Source organism: Mustela putorius, unplaced genomic scaffold (genome assembly GCF_011764305.1).
Source record: "Mustela putorius furo isolate JIRA1106 unplaced genomic scaffold, ASM1176430v1.1 tig00000224_pilon_pilon_pilon, whole genome shotgun sequence".
NCBI lineage: Eukaryota > Metazoa > Chordata > Mammalia > Carnivora > Mustelidae > Mustela > Mustela putorius.
Window position 1 is genome coordinate 9,931,348 of NW_025421321.1, and position 20,366 is coordinate 9,951,713.

A 20,366-nucleotide genomic window follows, 5' to 3' on the forward strand; every position below is an offset into this window, starting at 1 on the left:
AAAAAAAAAGTTGAATAAGTACTAATTAATTTCACATAATAGTCACCCTGGGACCTTCTGTGAGATCTGCTCTTAATGATGTCTTTTTCTGTGATTAATTTCTATATGCAGTCCTGGAGGCTCCCCACCACCTTCTCCTAAATGGCTCCCAGCACACCTGAGTCTTCCAGTCCTGCTCCAGCCCCAGTCCAGCCTTCTCTGTAAAGAAAGGGGAAACGCAGAGAACCGGAAATAGATATTCACACAGCAAAATTTTGGTTTGACGGTGCTTTCTTTGCACAGAGAGGAAATTAATACAAGCAAGTGGTGTATTTTTTCCTCTGCCATTTTTAAAGGTACAAGAGGAGGACAAAAGGGAGAAAGACCATCTTCAATAAAGAGAAGATCCAAATTCAAGTCTAACCATGACTACCACTGGATAGCCTGGCAAAGCACGTTCTTTCTCTAGGTCTCACTTTCCCTCAGTCATAGTTTTTACATGTGGGCAGCACCCTGAGCCCAGGAAGGCAGAGGCTGAGTCAGAGGACCTGTGGCTTTTATGGTGACAAGTCCTGTCAGTTGCAGCAAAAGCCTCCATAGGAAGCAATGGAGGTGACTTAACCCCCCACCCACCCTTTCTAGACCCATCATGCCAACATATTAGTTGACACTGAATGAGTCTCCTGTTCTTAACATGGCATCAGTTCCTCCTTTGAGGAACAGCTTTTTCTTCCAGGTTCCTAAAGAAAGTTTTAGAACTGGCTTTCCAGCTCCCCTATAACAGATAACAGCTGAGTATAGTGCCTGAAGGCAGCATGCTTGTGCTTCAACGCAGGGAGGAAGGGAGCTTAAGTTCTTAAAAAAAAAAAAAAAAAAAAAAAAAAAAAAAAAGATGTAAAGAGGATCACATATTATAGGTGAGAAAATTTGCATGAGTAGTTGTATCAGAGGCACAAAGTAACCTGGAAATACCAAAGGAAAACCAAATTGCAGAGCGAAGTGCAGCCCACCTGTAGCAGACAGCAGGTGGCCTCCAACACGGCACTCAAGGGCACATGATCATACCTACTTGGCCAGCTTCCACTGGCGAGGCAGTAGGCTCTCAATGTTAGACCACTCCCTGACCCTAAAGCCCAAGGGCCTGTGTCTGCAGTTTACCTTCTTACTGCTGTGGCCTGCTCTGGCCTGTCCCACCTTGACAAGCAGGGAGCCAGGAAGCCAGTGGCCACATCCAAGGGCAGCTGTCACACTGAGTGACGGCCCACCGGCTGCCTCTCTCATTATCATGTTCTCCGATGCGTGGAAGCACAAGGAGATTTCAGGGAATGACCTTGTGCTTCCTACCCCAGGTTACCCTGATTCCAGCAACAACAATGCACCCTGCCACTCTCCAGCACTGGCTCTCCTCAGCGCCCAGGCATCTTCTTACTACCTTCTTTGAAATTTTTAATGACTTCGAAGGAGACCAACAAGGGGAGGGTGTGATCATCCAACTGCCGGCCAGAAGGTCTTCCTCTCCTTCTGGCTCAGTCATCCCCTAGCCACAGGGACGGTTCCTTTCGATTCATTTTAATTATGATTCTGAACCTCCCTCCCCCCACACATATATACAGGTTTTCTCTTTGTAGCTTCTGATTTTCTAATTGTTGCGCAACTAAGAACCACAATGAGTTGTACTCAGAGTGGGCTAAGTGGTTTTAATTCTGCCGAGCGTTATTATTTTCCATTTTTCCCCCTTAAAAACATGGAGTTTTAAAATGTCAGTTTCAGATGGTCTTGAAGGAGGAGAAAGAGGAAATATCTTCTTTCTTTTTTTTTTTCTCCTATACCTCAAGTCTTCACTAATTTTATTCTGTTAAGGGCAGACAGCATTGGGAGCTTTTGCTCACGAAAGTGGGCAACCGCTTAATGAAACCGTTCTCGTCACTCAACCAAATGAACTAATTTACAGTCTTGCCTGGTTTTTACTGGTTATTTACATGTCCAGAGGAGACTTACCTGAAGTCTAATGCTTGTCCTAGAGAGAATGTTCCTGAGGAGCCAGACAGAGCTGGATCTATTTTTTTGTTTGTTTGTTTTCTTGTGGTTTGGTTTTGGATGTATTTCTCTCAATATGTCAATTGCAGGAAAAGCTCCTTAATTTTGCTTGACTAAGTAGGGATCTTAGCTCTAATCCAGCTAACCAAAATGTATTACTGGAAGACATAATAACTCAAACATGTTTGGAGAACATGATTGGGTGATTTAAACAGGGTTTTCTGAGGAGGTCTTTAAGAGGGGAGTTGCACGGGCCTCTGCCGGTGTCCTCAACCCCTCCATTCTGGCTGCCTATCCCGAGACTCTCCATACGAGGCATCGTGCTCTTCCTGCAAGAGTTTTGGGGAACACTGGTTTAGAGCCACTGATACACCAGACATGCAGGTGAGCAGAAGCTGGTTAGCAGACCCACCAGTTTGGGGAACAGCCCCTGGCCATCTTACTGTTGCTTTCCCAGGACCCAGCCCAATCAGTAGCTCATACCAGAGGCTGTAACCACTAGATGAATGGGAGGGGGCAGGAGTGAGACCTGTAAGCAGGCAGAGAGCTCCCATTTTGATTAAGCTCTGAAATGTTTTCTCGTATCTGGGTTGCAGACTAAATGCTTGGTGAGTCAACACCAGGGTATAAAAATAATTTGTAAGAGCTGAAACAAAGTAATTCAGAATGCTGGTGGGTTTTGTTTTATTGTTTTTTTTGTTGTTGTTTTTTATATTTATTTGTTTATTTGAAAGAGAGAAAGAGAGAGTGCGCGACAGAGATGGCAAGAGAGAACAAGAGCAGGGCGGAGAGGGAGAAGCAGGCTCGCCACCAAGCACAGAGCTCGACATAGGGCTTGATCCCAGGACCCTGGGATCATGACCTGAGCCAAAGGCAGACGCTTAACTGACTGAGCCACCCAGGCGTCCCAGAATGCTGGTGGTTTAAGGGAGACTTGAGAACCTTCACTGATGGGATCCAAGAATGAGATTCTGAACATAAACTATGACATCTGTCAGTCACTGTTATTGCCCTGAACCTGATGTAGTTCTATCTGGGTGAGTCTGGGCCACAGTCTAGGTCTTGCTTGGTAAGACAGACTGGGCCTTTCTTTCTTTCTTTTTAAAAAGATTTTATTTGTTTATTTGACAGACATCACAAGAAGGCACAGAGGCAGGCAGAGAGAAAGGGGGAAGCAGGCTCCCCGCTGAGCAGGGAGCCTGATGCAGGGCTCCATCCCAGGACTCTGGGATCATGACCTGAGCTGAAGGTAGAGGCTTTAACCCACTGAGCCACCCAGGCGCCCCCAGACTGGGCTTTTCTAGACAGACTAAACTTCTGTCTCAAAATTACGAAGGGCAAATAATGACCTAGTCACTGAAGTCCCTCCACATTCAAACAGGGAACGCACACTAAAGTTTCAGGAGACTGTTTCAAGGAAAATGAGTGTCCATGACCCACTGGCTAATACACTTGAGGATTAACTAGTATCCTGCTACTCAAATACCCCAAGATAGAAATATCACAGCCTACAATAGTGCCATCAAGAGAAATAAAATGCAAGCCACATATGTTATATTACATGTCTAGAAGCTACATTAAGAGAAGTAAAACGATAAAAATAATTCTGACAATAGAGGTCGTTGAACCTGACATGTACAAAATATCATTTCAATATGTAATAAATTTTTAAAAATTATTCATAGCATAATTTACATATTTTTCCCCCAGTAAGTCTTGAAACCTAGTCACAGCACACATGAGTTTGGACTCACCCCATTTTGGGGGCTCAAAAGCCCCAAGCAGCCAAGGGCCACACCTCTTCGGCAGGGGCCTGGAAGGACTGATGAGTGAACATCCTCACAATGATGATCACCAAGGACGCAGCCGGTCTGCAGCGCCCCTCTTTGTGGGTTTCCGTTCTTCCAGCCGACTCTTACTTCCTTTGGGTTCCTGTCACAGTGTTTTAGTACAGCTGTCCCTCACAGTACCTGTCACCTGACTCCCAGCGAGAGCACAAGACCCTGGCTTTCCAAATATAATTTAAGCCACTGCAGTAGCCCAGGAGGACAGCATGTGACCAACCAAGGCCAATCTGAATCTTGCCCCAGGACTGGACTACAGAAGCCAGAGAGAAAGGCTTTCTCTTTCTCCTCGGGGTGCTAGGGTGTGATGTGGGGGCTCTTCCCATCACAGGGAGACACTATCTCGGGATGGGACCATGAAGCTGCCAAGGTTGACCCTAGTCCCAAGCCCTGAGGCCCCGGCATGGGTCTCTCCTCCCTGGATTCTGCACCTACTCTAGCCTCCTAGCACGTTCTCTCATTTGCTCAGGCTAATTCGAGTTGTGTTTTAGCCACTCTTGTTAGGCAAGTCATGATTTGGGCCAAGCCACACACCTGGCCCTTTGCCACAATCTCCTACAACATGCCCCTGGGCTGTCTCTGAGACAGCAGCCCGGGCCACAGAGGGCCCACTGACCAGCCTCAAAAGGCAGGACTTAACAGCTTTTACATTTCCTCAGTGCTGCATTATCTCCTGTTCCCTCCGCAGGTCACCACTTGCCTTTCTGACCTTTGCCCTCACACCTCCATCCGGTGGAAAGATGCGTGCCAGAAAGGTGAGCTTGTTCCCTTTTGTTCTCCCCACATGACTACTGTCTTATTTCATTTTCCCTCTCAAACATCCTGCCTTGAGAAGCAGAACGGTACCACGAATTTGTCTTGGCACTATGGGGTCTCCCTGGCCTCCTTCTGAAATGCATGAAAGGCCTATTCGGAAGCACTGACCTTTTAGAAGCAACTGAGCACAAAAGGACACTGTTCCAGACCTGAGGTTATAAACACAAAGATGACAATCATGTCCTCTGCCTCTGCGTGGGATCTGCACGGATATTTCCGGCATGACAGCACACATGGTCACCCAGGACATAGCCACTTAGAGCCCTGGTGAGCTACCCTGTGGAGGACTGTGTAAATAAAGCCCAACGTGTCTAGACCCTATCACAGAGAATTCTGATAAATGTAAATTTAAATTTACATCTGAGAGAGGGAACACAAGCAGGGGGAGTGGGAGAGGGAGAAGCAGACCTCCTGCAGAGTAGGGAGCCTAATGTGGGACTCGATCCCAGGACCCTGGGATCATGACCTGAGCCAAAGGCAGAGGCTTAACAACTAGTGAACAACAGTTCACTCACTGTAGTTCTGATGGATAGTCTTATGAAATCAAGGAGTCCCCTTGAAAGTCGATGTTCCAGGAAGGAGACAGGGCTTCTTTACCTCAAAGGAGTTTACAAGATAGGTAATTAAAATTCACAGCTCAAATGATTTTTGCTCCTCTCAGGAAGTTCAGCATGCTAATTAATGCTTCAGTGTGCTTAATGTTTTAAGTGATATGGAAAAATAATGAGTGAAATTCATATAGAGACATTAGCAGGGTTTTTGTTTTGTTTTGTTTTGTTTTGTTTTGTTTTTTTACCCACTGAATGAACTCCCTTGCCAGAGAACTAGCACGAGCCCACCAGGTCTGACACTTCTAGAGAGAGCCAACCATAGAGGTCTGCTCTTCTACTTGGATATTATCGTCCTTTAGCCGCAAAGAGTGGGGAGCTGTCAGGCAGGGAGCAGCCCCTCCCACTCCCCACAGCCATACCAGGTTGGGTGCCTTCCTCAAATTGCCCCATCACACTGTCCCTTCTTCCCTACTTCAACAGGAGGACAGGCTTGTGGGTCTGAATGGATCACCCTAAGTCCCTGGAAGTTGCAAATATCTGTCAAATTAAGCCAAATTCTAAGACTGGTGGGTAGAGTCCCATGGGGAAAATTCTTGCCTCAAAATGGCGTGGTCATCATTCCCTGGGGTTCCCAAAAAATGTTACTTGCTGAGGAACCTAAGGCAAGTCAGCCACCCTGCCCAAGCCTCAGGGCCTTATCTTTGAAATGGGAGCACAACTGTACCTACCCAGCCAGCACACCTGAGATAATGTGGGACTCCCTGCGCCTCCTTTCCCAGAGCCCACCTGCAGCAGGACTGAAGACTGAAGACCATCTTTGAGTATGTTCCCACCTCCCCCCATATAAGTTAGAATACTTAGTCATTCAAAAACCTGGGGGACCCAGAAAAGTTAAAAAAAAAATTTTTTTTAGGGACGCCTGGGTGGCTCAGTGGGTTGAGCAGCTGCCTTCAGCTCAGGTCATGATCCCGGCGTCCTGGGATCGAGTCCTGCATCCGGCTCCTTGCTCCGCGGGGAGCCTGCTCCTCCCTCTGCCTCTGCCTGCCATTCTGTCTGCCTGTGCTCGCTCTCTCCCCCTCTCTCCCTCTGATAAATAAATAAAATCTTTAAAAAAAAAAAAATTTTTTTTTTTAATAAAAACCTTTCAAATCCTCCATGGACTTATGACCCAAAGGCAACCACCTCTGACATTTTGCATTTCCTTTCCTAAGTACAGGTGCCTTTTACACAGTTGAGATCATGCTGCAGATTTAACTTCGTATGGTCCTTCTTTCACTGAATGTTACATGCATTTTCCTGTGTTACTCTGTAGTCTCCAGAAATAGTACTTTTAATAGCTGTAATTATTCCAGCCAGTGGCCGCTCAGGGTTGATTCGACCACACCAAGCTTTTCAGACATTGCCGTTTCCAACTTTTTGCTGCTGTAAACAACACTGTGGTGAGCAGTTGGGGTTACTCCCTTAGGGGAGGTCCCGGAATTAGAATTATGGCGCTCATATGCTCACATCTGAGCACGAAGATGTAAAGGGCTCTTGACATGTCCGGCAGATGGCTTTTCTCATACACAACACCATAAATGCCATGGAAAGCACGTCTCACACCCCTAAGAGTGACCATTTATGATTTTTTTAAGATAACTTGATTAATGAAAAACGATCTCATCATTTCTATTTGCACTTCCTCAACTTCTCAAGAGACCAACCGTTTTCCTGTTAACCATATGTCATTCCTCTTCTGTGCCTTCACAGGAAGGAATGGACTCTGCCAGAGTGAGGGCAACAGATCATTTCAATCTCAGCGTGCTGAAGAATGGGCGGAAACATCCAGTGGGGGGAGGGGGGATCTATCGTTTTAGCTAATTCTGATGCAAGTGATTCTTGGGCCAGAATCAGAGAAACTCTGGATTACAGTCTTAGGTATAAAGTCTGTTTCTAGAGGTTCCCTTACACTGAAGATTTCATTCTTTTCAGCAAGTGTCCTCTCCAGGTGAACTGTCTTTACATTTTGGTTGCCGTTTTATGAAGCACAGAAGTTTAAATCAAATCTGTCAATATTTTATTTTGCAACTTCTTTTTGTTCTTCTATAGAAAATTCTTTACTTAAGTTTCACAAATGTTTCTTTTTCTATTTTCTCCTACTTTAAAAAAAATCACTGTTAAAGCTATCTGGAATTCAAGTTGGCTATCTAGGGTAAAGTGAAGATGTGAAATTTTAGATTTTTGTTTTTTAAAATGACTAACTACCTTCCCTAACATTACAGTGTAATTTCCCCCTCTGTCACCAACTCGTGGGGCCTCTTTTAGCTTACATCAAATTCTTACAGATAGTGGGGCCTCTTACAGATAGTGGGGCCATATTCCCTCTCTTTCCCTCCTACCTGTCTCCAGTCTTTCAAAACCTCTTTTCCACAAAATTTAGCCTTGAAAAAACTCCTGGTACCTGAAAACTTCCACAACATGGCTTTAGAGCAAAGTTAAAAGTTCAACAATTTTAGGGGCACCTGGGTGGCTCAGCTGGTTAGCATCTGCCTTTGGCCCAAGTCATGATCTCAACATCCTGGGACTGAGCTCTGCATTGGACTCCCTGCTCCACAATGAGTCTGCTTCTCTCTTTGCCTCTCCCCCACTGACCCCTGCTCATGCTCTCTCACTCTCTCTCTCTCAAATAAATAAATAAAATATTAAAGAAAGAGAATTCAACAATTTTAATTTCTTTCTACTGATGATTAGGAAACATATTATAGCTTTTTGTAAATACGATAAAGTCACATTCATAATAACTTTATAATAATGTTGCGATCTGAATATAGTTGAGGCAGAAATTTTAGAGCTGAAGGGACCGTAGGGAACATCTATATTTCAGTCTCTGTGAGAAAACAAACTGAAGCCAAGGGTCATGACACCAAGTGCCCAAATTCCTGTAGCTAATGGGCAATGGAGCTGGAATTCACAGCTGGCCTCTGCTGGCAACTATGCCCACCCTTGGGCCTGCTGCCACCATCCTCTCCTTTCCAGGATTTATTAGTGGTCATAATTAAGCAGGGAGGTGACAGTTTATTTGAAGACACGGTTTAGGGTCCCTTAACTACTTTTAGTCCTATACTCAACTACCAACCAAACCTGAGAAAGGGGAGCTGACTTTAGGCTGAGGTGCCACATTAGCTAAAATGAATGCTTCTAGAAGAATCATTTGGAAAAAGTGCATCTTGCTCATGGAGCAGTACTTGGGGAAGGAAACTGACTATCTTCTTCACCCCAGTGAGTCTCTAAACTCAGGTTAACCTAGATTCAAACATATGGGAATCCCATGCTCCTGAGATTGATGTATGGACAATGTTGTCAGGTGACATGCCACAGTGGGCCCTGTATACTGATGTGTCCCAGCCATACACTGGCTCTACCCTACAGCAGGGCACTTGGGGCTCATGGTGAGGCAGCTCAAGGCAGAGAACAGGTGTCAGGGCAATTTGGGACAAACAATAACAACAAGCTTTTCCCTCAAATAGAATTATTTTTACCAGTCTGAAATTAAATAGAAAGTCTTGTTGGACATATGGGAAAGTTTCTTGACAACGTAAATGTCAAATCTAAAATAATTTCCAGCTCTAGATCTATCTAGTCTCTGACTAGAGAGAAATGTCCTCTTTAGGTATCTCTGGCCCCCTATTTTCTGATTATGCAGGTAACCTCTTAAACACCCACACATTTAAGCAAAAGATCACTTTCCCACCTGAGATGGCATGTGTATATTCCTGTCATTCAATAGGATGCTTCAGAGAAACAGTGTATGCTCTAGGCTAAGAGGTGACTGTTTTACGGTGACCTAGCTTAGCTCTATGCCACACTATGTAGGGCATCTGAGGCTCTGTGAATTCTCTTTTGACTGTCCACCTCTTCCTTCTTGAGATCCTTTGTGACTTCCCTTGGAGCCCAAAGTGGCAAAAACTCAAGTTCTGATCCAGACCTTGACCTGTCCCTGTTCCTATAAGAACTTCTCAGGACATTACCCTTCCAAGTATGATGCAGACATTTCTTCTAGAACATTATAAAATCCTGAAAAATTACATCCTAAAAAAAAATAAGGCTTATGAAACAAAAAAAATAGGGATAAAGTAGACCATCAAGAACCCACAGGACTTTGTAATCAGGGCTCTGATAACAATCCTCCTAAAAACGTGAACGTGGCTGAGGCTGAATCCTCCTGGGCCCAGTCAGGCATCTGAGCCCTCAGTCCTGTGCATTCTTCTCTCTGGGCTTGTGCTTCCCCCTTGTCCTCGAAGACATTTGCTTCTGTAAGAGACTAGACCCATCAAACTTAAAAATATGTGCCAGGGACTCCCCTTCTTCATCAATCCTTTGTTTTCTCCTCTCCAGCACAGGAAGGCCCATCTTCACAGTGTTTTTATCTGTGGGTATCACTCCCCAAACACAGCAGGAACCAAAGTGGTCCTTGAAGTCACTACATCAGCCACTTCTTGCCCGAAAAGGAGGCATTTCTACACTATTCTTGGCTTCTTTCTGAAGGTCTTCATATCCTGCTGAGGCCTTCTGATTCCTTGTGAGATGAATGCAGAATGTGAACGCGTTCGGGAAAGTCTCACTATGTTTCAGCCAAAGCAACCCATGCCTCCTGAGGGCATCATACCTTGCTGAGGAGTTACTCATCAGCTCCTTGGATTTGAACATTTTTTTCTTCCTATTGATTGATCAGTAAAATATATACAACATGAACCTGGCCATTGTAGCCATCTTTCAGTGGACAGTTCAGTGGACAGTGGACAGTGGGTGTTAAATATTTCATTGCAGTAAACAAAAAATGTCTGCTAAAACCGATTTAATCAAAAGATCATCATCAACAACAACAACAGAGATCAGAAGATAATCATAAAATACTTCTACCACCAACCTCCGCGTTTTTCTTTTCTTTTCTTCTCTTCTTTCTTTCTTTCTTTCTATTTCACATCATTCTTCCTGTCTTTCCTTGAATTCGCCTATGGGTAGCACATTAGCAGCAGCTCAGGCCAAGTTCAAGGGAAGAGCCTAATGACCATTATTATGTCTTACACTCCAAAAGTACAAAGGGTTCTGAGATATAAACATATAGTAAATGTGTTTTCTTCTGTCTAAGCTTATGTTTTAGGAGAAAGCCAGGGAGATGCTTCAACAGCATGCAAGTGGGCCCTCCCAGGATCAATGGTCTGATGGCTCAGGTCCAAATTGTGGCTATGTGACCTTGAGCAAGGGACTGAACCTCTCTGGGTCTCAGTTTGCAAGCTATGAAGTGAGGATAAAGAGCAGAGCAGATGGGTTAAAATAGTCACTGCATTTCCAACAGCAGAAGGCACATCAAAGTCCTCCCTAAGTGTTAGCAATTATTATTGAAAGGCCAAGACCCACCGACCCAAATATTTCAGGTGGAGGGCCTGTGAACAAGGAATTTTTATTTTGTGTGGTTGAACTTCAAAATGACGTATTCGTAGAATTCATAAAAATACCTTAAATAACTTAAGGACATGAATAATTGTCCTTTCAGTGATGAAAATAAATACTCTCTTTTAGCTTAAAAAAAGGCTCATTGTTATTCTTGGTAGTCAATGGCACAAGGGTTGTTATTAGGATGGAAAAAAAAATCTTGACAGCTTTGACTTAACTCCTACACTCAGAGGATGTCATTTAATTTAAAAGTACAAACACACACAAAGGCAAGAGAAGAAATGCCTGTTTAAAACCATCCCGTCTTCAAAACTTGCAGATGTCTTTCAAAACCCTACATAATATTTTTAGAGTTTATTTATAAACTTAGATACTTTAGACACATTTTGTATAAAACTTAATGTTTTAAACTCTGAAAACTTTATTCTTGAATTCTAGAAAAGAAGGATTCTAAAGTCCCCTTTGACTACCAATGATGTTAAACACACAATAAACACACAAACAATAAACAGTGGGACAGAGGGACCCCCTTCAGAAGAACACCCGGGGGCACTGTCGGGACCACAGCGACGGGCACCAGGGCTGGTACAAACACTGCCAAGCCATTTGGCCATGGCCTCCACTGGCCTCAGGCCGGATACAGTGCCCAGGACAGGGAGGCCATGACATTGAACTTCCGGTTGGTGTCAAGAAAATGACTAAAGAAGGACATTATCAGAGTGATTGGGAAGACTTCATTCCTGGCCAGAAAACCTCTGTCATGTCGAGGCCGAGAGCAGGGGTGAAGCAAGACAGACGAGAATCTTCCACTGTAGGGAGTCTTCGGATGATGAAGACAGCCAGTCACTATTAAAAACCAGGATGGGGCTTTCCTACCCAATAAAACAGTATGCCCCTCAGACCAGTGGTTCACTAACGTGAAGTCCGAGTTTAAGGATGGCAGTCGGGAGCTCTCTGCACGCAAACACGCAAACACTTTGGTGTCCATGTGCCTCATGACCAAGTGTGCAGCTGATAATGGACGGTGGCAAGGAGGGCCCTGCTGGTGAACACTGGACCACTCTCAGTGCCCACTATCTGCCCGGGAGCTACACAGCCTGAGGAGCTCCCAGGCTAACCGGTGCTGGTCAGTTGTTTATTCCCAGCCAGCGCCATGTTGGTCCTGAGATCCTAAGTATACAAACAAACAATGGCCAGACCATATGTAGAAACAGAACTCTGACCCCCGACCCTGCAGCAACCTGGCCAGGAAACCCAGTGCTATCTCCAGTCCCCAGCCCAGGAAGCCAGCCTGTAACCTCCACGTCACTCCTGCAGGAAGTCAGGCCACCTCCACTAGCCATAATCCAAAATGCCAACCAACAGCCTCTGTAATGATCAGCCCCAAATGGCCAGGACTTGAGTAAAAATGAGTAACTTCCCTGACTCCCAACATCCCCCACTGCCACCTACGGAACTACCAGACCCTTAATGGATCACCTTCTGGAGCCCACCTCCAGCTTCCCCACGCCTACAGCCTCCCATCAGGGAACACGGGGGGGGGGGGGGGAGGCCCTTCCCTGCCCCCACTTTAGACTTTCCCCTGTCCTCTGCCTGCCCCTGAGTCTCTTCCAAAATGCAAAAGAGGGTGGCCGACGCCCTTGTTCTAGTCAGCTCTGCAGAAACAGCGTTTGCTGGATCTCGTCTGGCTGGCTCCCATGTATTTCCACGGTCCTGTGTTGCTCATGCCTTCCTCATCCTTGCCTGTCTATCTCCTTCCTGAGCCAGAGTAGCCAGAGGAAAATTCATTTTGATGAAAGGGTCAATCACTGCTCTGGGGAAAATGTTAGACCTACACGAGACCAATATGTACAACCACAAGACATTCTTCTTACTTTCAGTTCGTATACATGACTTCCCTGGACAGCATCAGTAGTGACTACTCCCTGATCCAGAATACAAACAACCAGAAACGGCCCCCGACACTCATCAACCTAACAGCTCATTGGCAAGGCAATGCATTATGAAGGATAGTTTCAAAATGCACCCTTGGACCTACGCATGTCAGCCTTCTACCCTACATTTTCAACACCTGTAAAGTCAAGGGGAATTATACGAAGTCATTTCATAATCACAGGTTCCTCTGTGTTGCCAGGAGAAAGAAAGGTGAACCTTTCAGTAGAGTTTATGTATCCTTATTTCTTCTAATTCTCTGAAAACTGATGCTCTGAGTATGAAATACATGGTTAAGGAGAGTCATCAAACTGCTGGCTGATCTGAGCCCCCGAGCCTCTAAACATCCTGAGCCAAAGGCCCCGGAGCCCCTCCAAGCACCAGCTCAGAATCTGGCCCTCAGTGGCATCCCAGCGCACAGTGGGGCTCGAATTGCTTCGGTCTAGTATGGGATGTCACAAAGCAATTCCCATCTTTCAACCCATCCGAACAATTTACTGATGGGTAAGGTAAAGGAAGTCCTGAGCGGGCTTCCTCATACGTAAGTCCTTCCCAGGCCTCAGCCACTTTCCTTTATAAAGGGATTCTTCAGCCGGCCTCACAAATATATTATCTGCTTCCTTAAAGAACGGGAAACTTTTTTTTTTTTTAATCACAAAGAAGAGAAAGTTTATACTGGAGTTTGGAAAGCATCTGAATTTAAATCATTTTTCTTCTTTTGCGTCACTGAGTGTTAAAAATAAATGAGAGAAAACACGGGTTGGGGCCATTTCAACCATTCACACATAGCCTTCAGCCTATAGAAAATTCAGCATGTAGAATAAAATATTCCCAACATGCTGAAAACGTTGTTAACTGGTACCTGAAATATGGGAGTCCCTTCCCATAATGAAGGTATGATTGTCTATTTATCTAATGTGTTTTTCCTACCCAATGCCCCAGGCCTCAGAACCAAATCACTGTTTGGCTGTAACCCGATTTTAATGTGTGTGCGTGCAATAGCAAGGAATCTTTACAGCCAACGATTAAAGCTCGAACAAAACAGAGACTTTGGACTTTGATCAGAAAATGGATTAAATTCCCAGATGAGGCTGATCAGAAGCGGAAACGCCAGGAGATGCCAGCATTCTCCACTTCTTCCAGGAATGGCTTGGGACAGAGTCCTTTCATTAGGACTGTACTCTTCTGTAAAAGGATCCAGCTACAATTTGTAAAAAATGGCAGCTTATTCATGTACCAGTGGGGGGGGGGGTGTCTTTGCTTAAAGAAGGGACACTGGAAGAGGCCGCCCACAGCTTCCTGGTCCTGCTCATGTTCCCTGTGGGCTGTGCTGTCCTTAAACATGTCTCAGAGACAGGACATAGGTTTCTCTGGGCACAGTGATGTGCCCAGTTATGTGGCTTGTTTGTGAAACCATCCAGGGTCTGAGATGCTGCCCGCTGGCACAGTTATGTACTTCATGTATGTGGATATTGCAGAAACATGAGATGGCTCTGTAGGGACACTCACAACCAGACCAACAGCCAGGGACGCTGCAGCATCGGTGCCCACCCCTAGACCCCAGGCAAGGTGACGAGAGCCTATGGAGGCACTCTACGCGTGTGTTGGCTGAACCCCAGAGATGAGGGATGGAAGACAGAGGATGTTCTCTGCTTATGCACAGGGGAGAAGTAGCTGCCTCTCTCTCTGCGTGTCCAGAAAGGAGAAAGAGATACCTTTGCTCCTTGGAGATGAGATAGAAAGGACCCTGGGTTCCTAACTTGACATTCTGAATGTAAAATCACCCCAGGAGTCAAAGAGTCCCTCGTGTCTGGGCTTTTATGACCTGGAGAGTTCTCTAAGGTCTGGGCTTTGTCCCTTTGGAAGGTAAAATACCTAGGGAGATAGCATTCCAGTCTCCCTGGCACCTGGGGCTTAATTATGTGTGTGTATGTGTGTTTCTGCAGGATCAGTCTGGCTATGGAATGTTCCAACCCTTAGTCAATGGACAGAGCAGCCAGCCACTGGTCCTGGTCATTCTCCTATACAGCCCTATAGCAAGATCCAGCCACCCAGGGATATGTTTGTTTCTTTCTCTTTTAACACTTTCTCCACAATTTTCTTAGGTATAATTGGCATGAACATAAATGTTCACTGAAGAAAACAACAGTGACAAGCAGTAGGCACCACTTGTTTACTGAGTATCAGGCACAATCTTAGGGGCTTCACACAGACTATGCCAGTGAATCCTCAGACCAACAGCATGAAGCAGCCACTACCAGACCCCTAGCTCATGGGAGGATGGGGAGGTTCTAGGTTTCAGCAGCTTTCCTGAGCGGTACAGCTGGGAAGGAATACAGCAGGAGCCTAATTCTGAGCCCCTGTGTAAGCATTGTGTTCTTATGTTTTGACAGATAGATCGGTCCTTTCATTTACCCATTTTTTTAAATTAAAATGGAATGAGACTGTCATTTGTCACTTGTCCTCTTACACTTCTCAGGCACTAATAATTTTCAGAATATGTTCACCCTCAATGATCTCACTTGATCATCACACAAATGCCTTTGGAAGGCGGGCTTGTATTCTCAATTTCTCAGAGGACACGGAGAAATGAAGTACTTCCCCATGGCTGAAAGGGGCTCAACCAAGGGTCTCCTGGTCCTGGTGCCACCGGTCTCTCCATCTCAATCCAGTGACTATGGAAATTCATCTTTAAGGAAAAGAAGTGAAATCAGTGCCTACAACCATGAAAAGCAAATTTTAAATGTTTATTGTTATACCTTATGGAAATCCTAAAAATAAGCTAAGCCAAGGGTGGCGATCTGGGGACTTCAATACTCAGTATTTGTCTTTTAATTCACAACTACAATCCTGCTCCTGTTTGTAAAATGACCAGCACCTACATTGAAATATAAGGGGAGGCACAGGGGAGGGTGCGTGATGACCTCGTGCCCAGAGGCTTAAGACCTATTTCTGGGCCCAGCTCTGCCACTGCCAGGCCCCAGCCTCAGTCTCCTCTTCTGAAAAATGATGGCCCTGGTGGCCCGACTGAGTCTCTTCCAGCTCCACAGCCATGACTCTCTCCTAGAGGACACATCCTGGAGAGACTTGGTCATAAGAATCAAAGCCCAGGATGACAGTGTCTGTCTTCAATCAGATTGGAAGCTAACCCCAAATAGTTCCCAGAAGTTTCTTGATAGTTAACCGAAAGAGGAAACTGTAAAAGCAAAATGCAAACTGTTTATCTGAAGAAAGGTAATCTGTAGTTAGGTATAATAAAGAGAATAGGACATTGGGGCAAATATGGCATTTTATAGCCTAGCTTTGAGAGAGAATAATAAAAGAGATCCACCATGGGCCCAAGTTATCAGAATCAATTATTTCCTCTCTCTGAATTCAAGGGAATTCAGGCTTCTACATTGGTTGGAAAAAATTTTGGGATATGAGATTTGCCCTAGAACACTACTAAGCCCTGGAAGCGGGGGGTGGAGGGGGGAGCTGAATGACTCCGGTGTCTGCGAGCATCATATTTACTAGAATCAGCCATACAAGGGCCGCCACCAGTGCTCAAAAGGCGCTGTTGTTTTTAATTCTGGATCCTGAAAAGTCTGCCTGAGAACTAAGAGGAGGATCACATTTCACAATTTACAGACCTTGCCTCTACATCTTTCCAAACTTCTTCCCCATTTCCAAACACACTTTTCCCTATCTGAGAAAGCTGGGGGGCACCATACCTCCCACGCCCTGCAGACCCCTCTCCTAGGCCCTGCTCCTGTGGCCCAAGGATGCGTCTTCATGCTAGGAATGAAGTACAACACTGAAGAACCAGGGAGACGTTGAAACTGAGATGCTGTTTCTGCCTGTGGGGAATGGATGACGAAGGGAATTCACGTGGGCTAGCCTACCCACACAATCAGAATTCAAGTGGCCCTTGAATCACAGTTAATTCCTGCTCATATTAATACACGGTCGGCCATGAAAACAAGGGATCGCAACCTCTCTATCCCTCCTTATCATGGCCCAGGGCGCAACTGTAAGCTATAGCTGGAAAATCGTCCCAAAGCAGTTTCTTCAGTGAAGCAAGATACAGCCCAGAATAATTAAGATAGATGTTATTCAAGGATTCTGGAGAGAAAAGAGAAAAAAGATTCACTGGGTCAGCGTAACACACACATTCTGAGAAGGTGCTGGATGGCTAATCCTCCTGCCTCTTCGGTGTGGGTGTGGTACAAACCCGAGCCAAGGGGTTCTGTGTCCACGCACCTGTGTATGCCAGTCACGGGACAGACCAAATTCCCTTACTGATGGTCATTTGGGGCTCTGCTTCCATTTTCATCAGTGGTGGGTGTAGGGAGACAGACAAAGATAAGTGATCTAACAGGGCTCCTCAGGGCCTCACCCCAAGACGAGCCCAGCACTTTGGCCCACAGCAGTCCAAAGCTAGTGGGGGGAAGGCGGTGGGCAGATATCTCCCTGGGAGTCAGACCCCCTTATTCAAAACTCTCAATATCTTGCCTGCATGGATTTTTCCTTAATGAATACTGAGTGCAGAGGTTTGCACTTGCGTGGGCAGGGGATGAAGGTGGGAAAACGTACTTCAGGTGATAACTTCTGAGAGGCTTCTCCATAAACCAGTCAGCTGCTGGTTTTCTAAGCCCTGGGGCTGATGACACTCAGCTGAAATGGTGTCTCACAAATGGGGTCTATGGCGGCCCCCACCTTTTCATGCTGACTTCTCTGTCGCTCTCTGCCGAAGAAAGATATACCTGCCTCCAGAGAACATAAGAGAGATGTAAGGAGTATCCTGATTTAACAGTCCTTATTACAGCCAAAGAAATAATTTTGAAAATCAGGTTAGCTACTAAGAGATGGCGGGGGGGGGCACCTGGGTGGCTCAGTGGGTTAAAGCCTCTGCCTTCAGCTCAGGTCATGGTGCCAGGGTCCTGGGAGTGAGCCCCACTTCAGGCTCTCTGCTCAGCAGGGAACCTGCTTCCCTTCCTCTCCCTCTGCCTCTCTGCCTACTTGTGATCTCTGTCTTTCAAATAAATAAATAAAATCTTAAAAAAAAAAAAAAAAAAAAAGAGATGGCAAGGAACAGCACAATGATTTTGCCTGACAAGGATTTTCCTGCCAGCTTTCCTCCCTTACGGCCTTTGACACCCAGCCTCCACTTCCCGAGGGCCGGGCTGAACACGGACACCAAATCGGGGTTGCTTTCTACCGCAGCCCGAACCCAGCCACCACACAGTAATCTCCTGCTCGAGACAGTCGCGTAAGCTACAGAAGTCCTGTTCAAGATGCTCGCTTTGCATCGTACGCGTCCTATCCTCTTAGAAGGAGAGTTTCAGAAAAAGTAAACAAAAATGGACTGTTCTATTTTTGGTCTTTCTTTAAAGGGCTATATTCAAGTTCTTGCTCTGAATGTTCCCGGGCACATCACTTAATATATCTGAGCCCTGGTATCTTGTACATAAAATGGGAATCAACTAGTGCTCCCTCGAGAGATTGTGGTGGAAGCAAAGGAGCTCATGGGCGTGACCATGACCAGGTGAGTGCAGCCGTGCCTGGACCCCTAGACCTAATGATAGTTCATGCTGCCTAATTTATTAGGGAAAAATGACAACAAGATGCCCCCAGAGTGGTAGTGACAAAACTACGGGATTACAGGGAGAACATGCCACTGTGGACCCCGCCCCCACCCCATGCATGAGAAGCACTGTTCAAAGTTGTTCAAATACACAAATACGCATTTCCTTCTGCATCATAGACACAAGGGAGTGCTGTGCTTTTACTCTGTTTATCTGGAAGGAAGTCGGATGTCAGTGCCTAGAAGAATGAGTGAGTTCCAGAAGTGAAAGTGGACAATCTGTGTCCAGCCTTGTGCTTGTTTCTCCCTGTTCCCGGCCGCCCCAGCACACTGGTTTCCTTATCTTATTGTACTCCTGTCAGAGAGCAGCCTTGCCGAACATGGAGCGAGATAAGACAATGGTGGGGTGGGGGGAGCTGGCTGTTTGGACTGCAGTGTTCCCTCCCAGGATTTCTGGGCACTGAAATCCTGGCTAAGGCCAGGGGGAGCCTCATTCTTGCCGTGGGGCTGGATTCCAGTCTCAGAGGCAACATGCTCTGGTCTCAGCAGAGAAAAGGGAAGCCCTGAACCTTCTGGAATGGGTCAGCAGGCCTGCCTTGCTGCAGGAGCTTCGAGTTCTGGGAGCAGGGAAAGGCCACTTGGCTTTCAGAGCCTCTCATGTTCATCTGGAAAACACGAGCCAAGCTGTTCTGGATGAACACTGAGGTCCTGTCTTCCTCTGTTCTGCTACTGTAATAAGTTACCATAGACCGAGTGGCTTGAACAACAGACATTTATTTTTCACGGTTCCAGAGGCGGGAAGTCAGAGAACAGGGTGCTGGCACCATCAGTTGGAGTGAGGGTCTTCTTCCTCATTGCAGATGGGGGCCTTTTCTTATGTCCTCACATGACAGAAACAGGGCTTGCTAGCTCTTTGTCCTCTTCTCCTAAGGACACTACTCCTACCCATGAGGACTCCACCCTCATGACCTAATCACCTCCCAAAGGTCCGACTTCTTAATACCATCACGTTGGGATCAGGGAATTTTAGGGGGACACAAACACAGTCCATTGTAGATCCTTTCCTTCTATTGCAAAAGCAACCTATTAGCCAGAATCAGGGTGTGTGAGTGTGAGTGTGTGTGTGTGTCCAGTCCAAAGAGTAAACTCCTGTTTCCACTGAAAGACAGCTGTTTCTTGTTCCTTAGGGGACCGTGACATAGGAGGAAAGTAACAGGATCCTTCCAGGGTGGCGAGAGCTGAGTCCTAATTCTGCAGGCCAACCCTCGTTAGAAAAAACAAGAGGTCATAAGAAATAGCACATGTCACACTTATCATGGTGGGAGGCCCCGCACATCAGAATCCACAGGAATACGCGAGGTCTATTTGATTTAGACTGAATTTTCAGATACAAAAGGTTATCAGGCTACTTTGTTCTCAAAAATGGCAAAAGCTTTTGAAAGCAAAGTGTGCAACCCCCAGCATCTGCCAAGACATTGTAAGTGTTTGGCTTCTATAGTCTGAGTATTTCACTTTTTCCCATGACGTTAGCTTTCAAGAGAACACTGGGATATATTGTGTCTTTAATTGCTAGCGTGTACCTTGTCGGAAAAAAAGCAAGCACTTCATTCAAAAAGAAATCACCTTGAGGCTGGCATTTATTGGTGGAAATGGTGGTGTGTGGGGAGTCTGAGGGAAGAGCTAGTCCCAGCAGCGAGTGATAAAAATAGCACCACTACTTTTCACTGTAATGGACATTCTCTCCCCTTGTTTTTCACTGTTTAGTATTAACACCTCCCTTTGGCAGATGAAGAGACTCAGTTTTGGGGTGTCTGTGACTTGCCAAGGTCACTTGGCCATGGTGACCATGGCAGGGAGCCAAGGCTTCCTGCTCCAGGCCACAAACTGTCTTCATCAAGCCATTTAAGATGCTGCCCGCCCCTATGGGGACGGCCACTCACATACTGTGCTTTAAGGTCAGGTCATGGGTCAACGCTGCCACTGCCGCGGAAGAGGCTGAGTGTTTTTATAGGTAGCTCGTATAAACAATATATACAAGAGCTGTCAAACACAAGCTGCTGGAAAACACAAACAGACCCTCAAGTAAGTTCATCCTAATGCACAAACAGCAGCACAGACAGGAATGAGACTCTACAGCTTCACAGAGCTATGTACTTGGAAACACGGCAAGACAGAAACAGGAGACTTCACACAGACGGGTTAAACCAC

The 20,366-nt window shown here is 45.9% G+C and overlaps 1 protein-coding gene across 5 annotated transcripts in view; it reads right to left on the reverse strand.

The window, feature by feature from the left end:
* NPAS2 (neuronal PAS domain protein 2) overlaps positions 1-20,366 on the reverse strand; it is a 153,025-nt gene that overhangs the window by 121,519 nt on the left and 11,140 nt on the right. For 2 of the 5 annotated variants that reach the window (XM_045077699.1, XM_045077701.1), the window contains exon 1: positions 3,771-5,031. The exons of 1 other annotated variant lie outside the window; for it this stretch is intronic. In XM_045077699.1, the coding sequence (XP_044933634.1) occupies positions 3,771-3,775 (5 nt within the window). In that variant the 5' untranslated portion in view covers positions 3,776-5,031. Of the gene's footprint in view, positions 1-3,770; positions 5,033-20,366 lie in introns of those variants that run through there. 2 more of the 5 variants (XM_045077700.1, XM_004753033.3) reach the window with 2 other exon arrangements.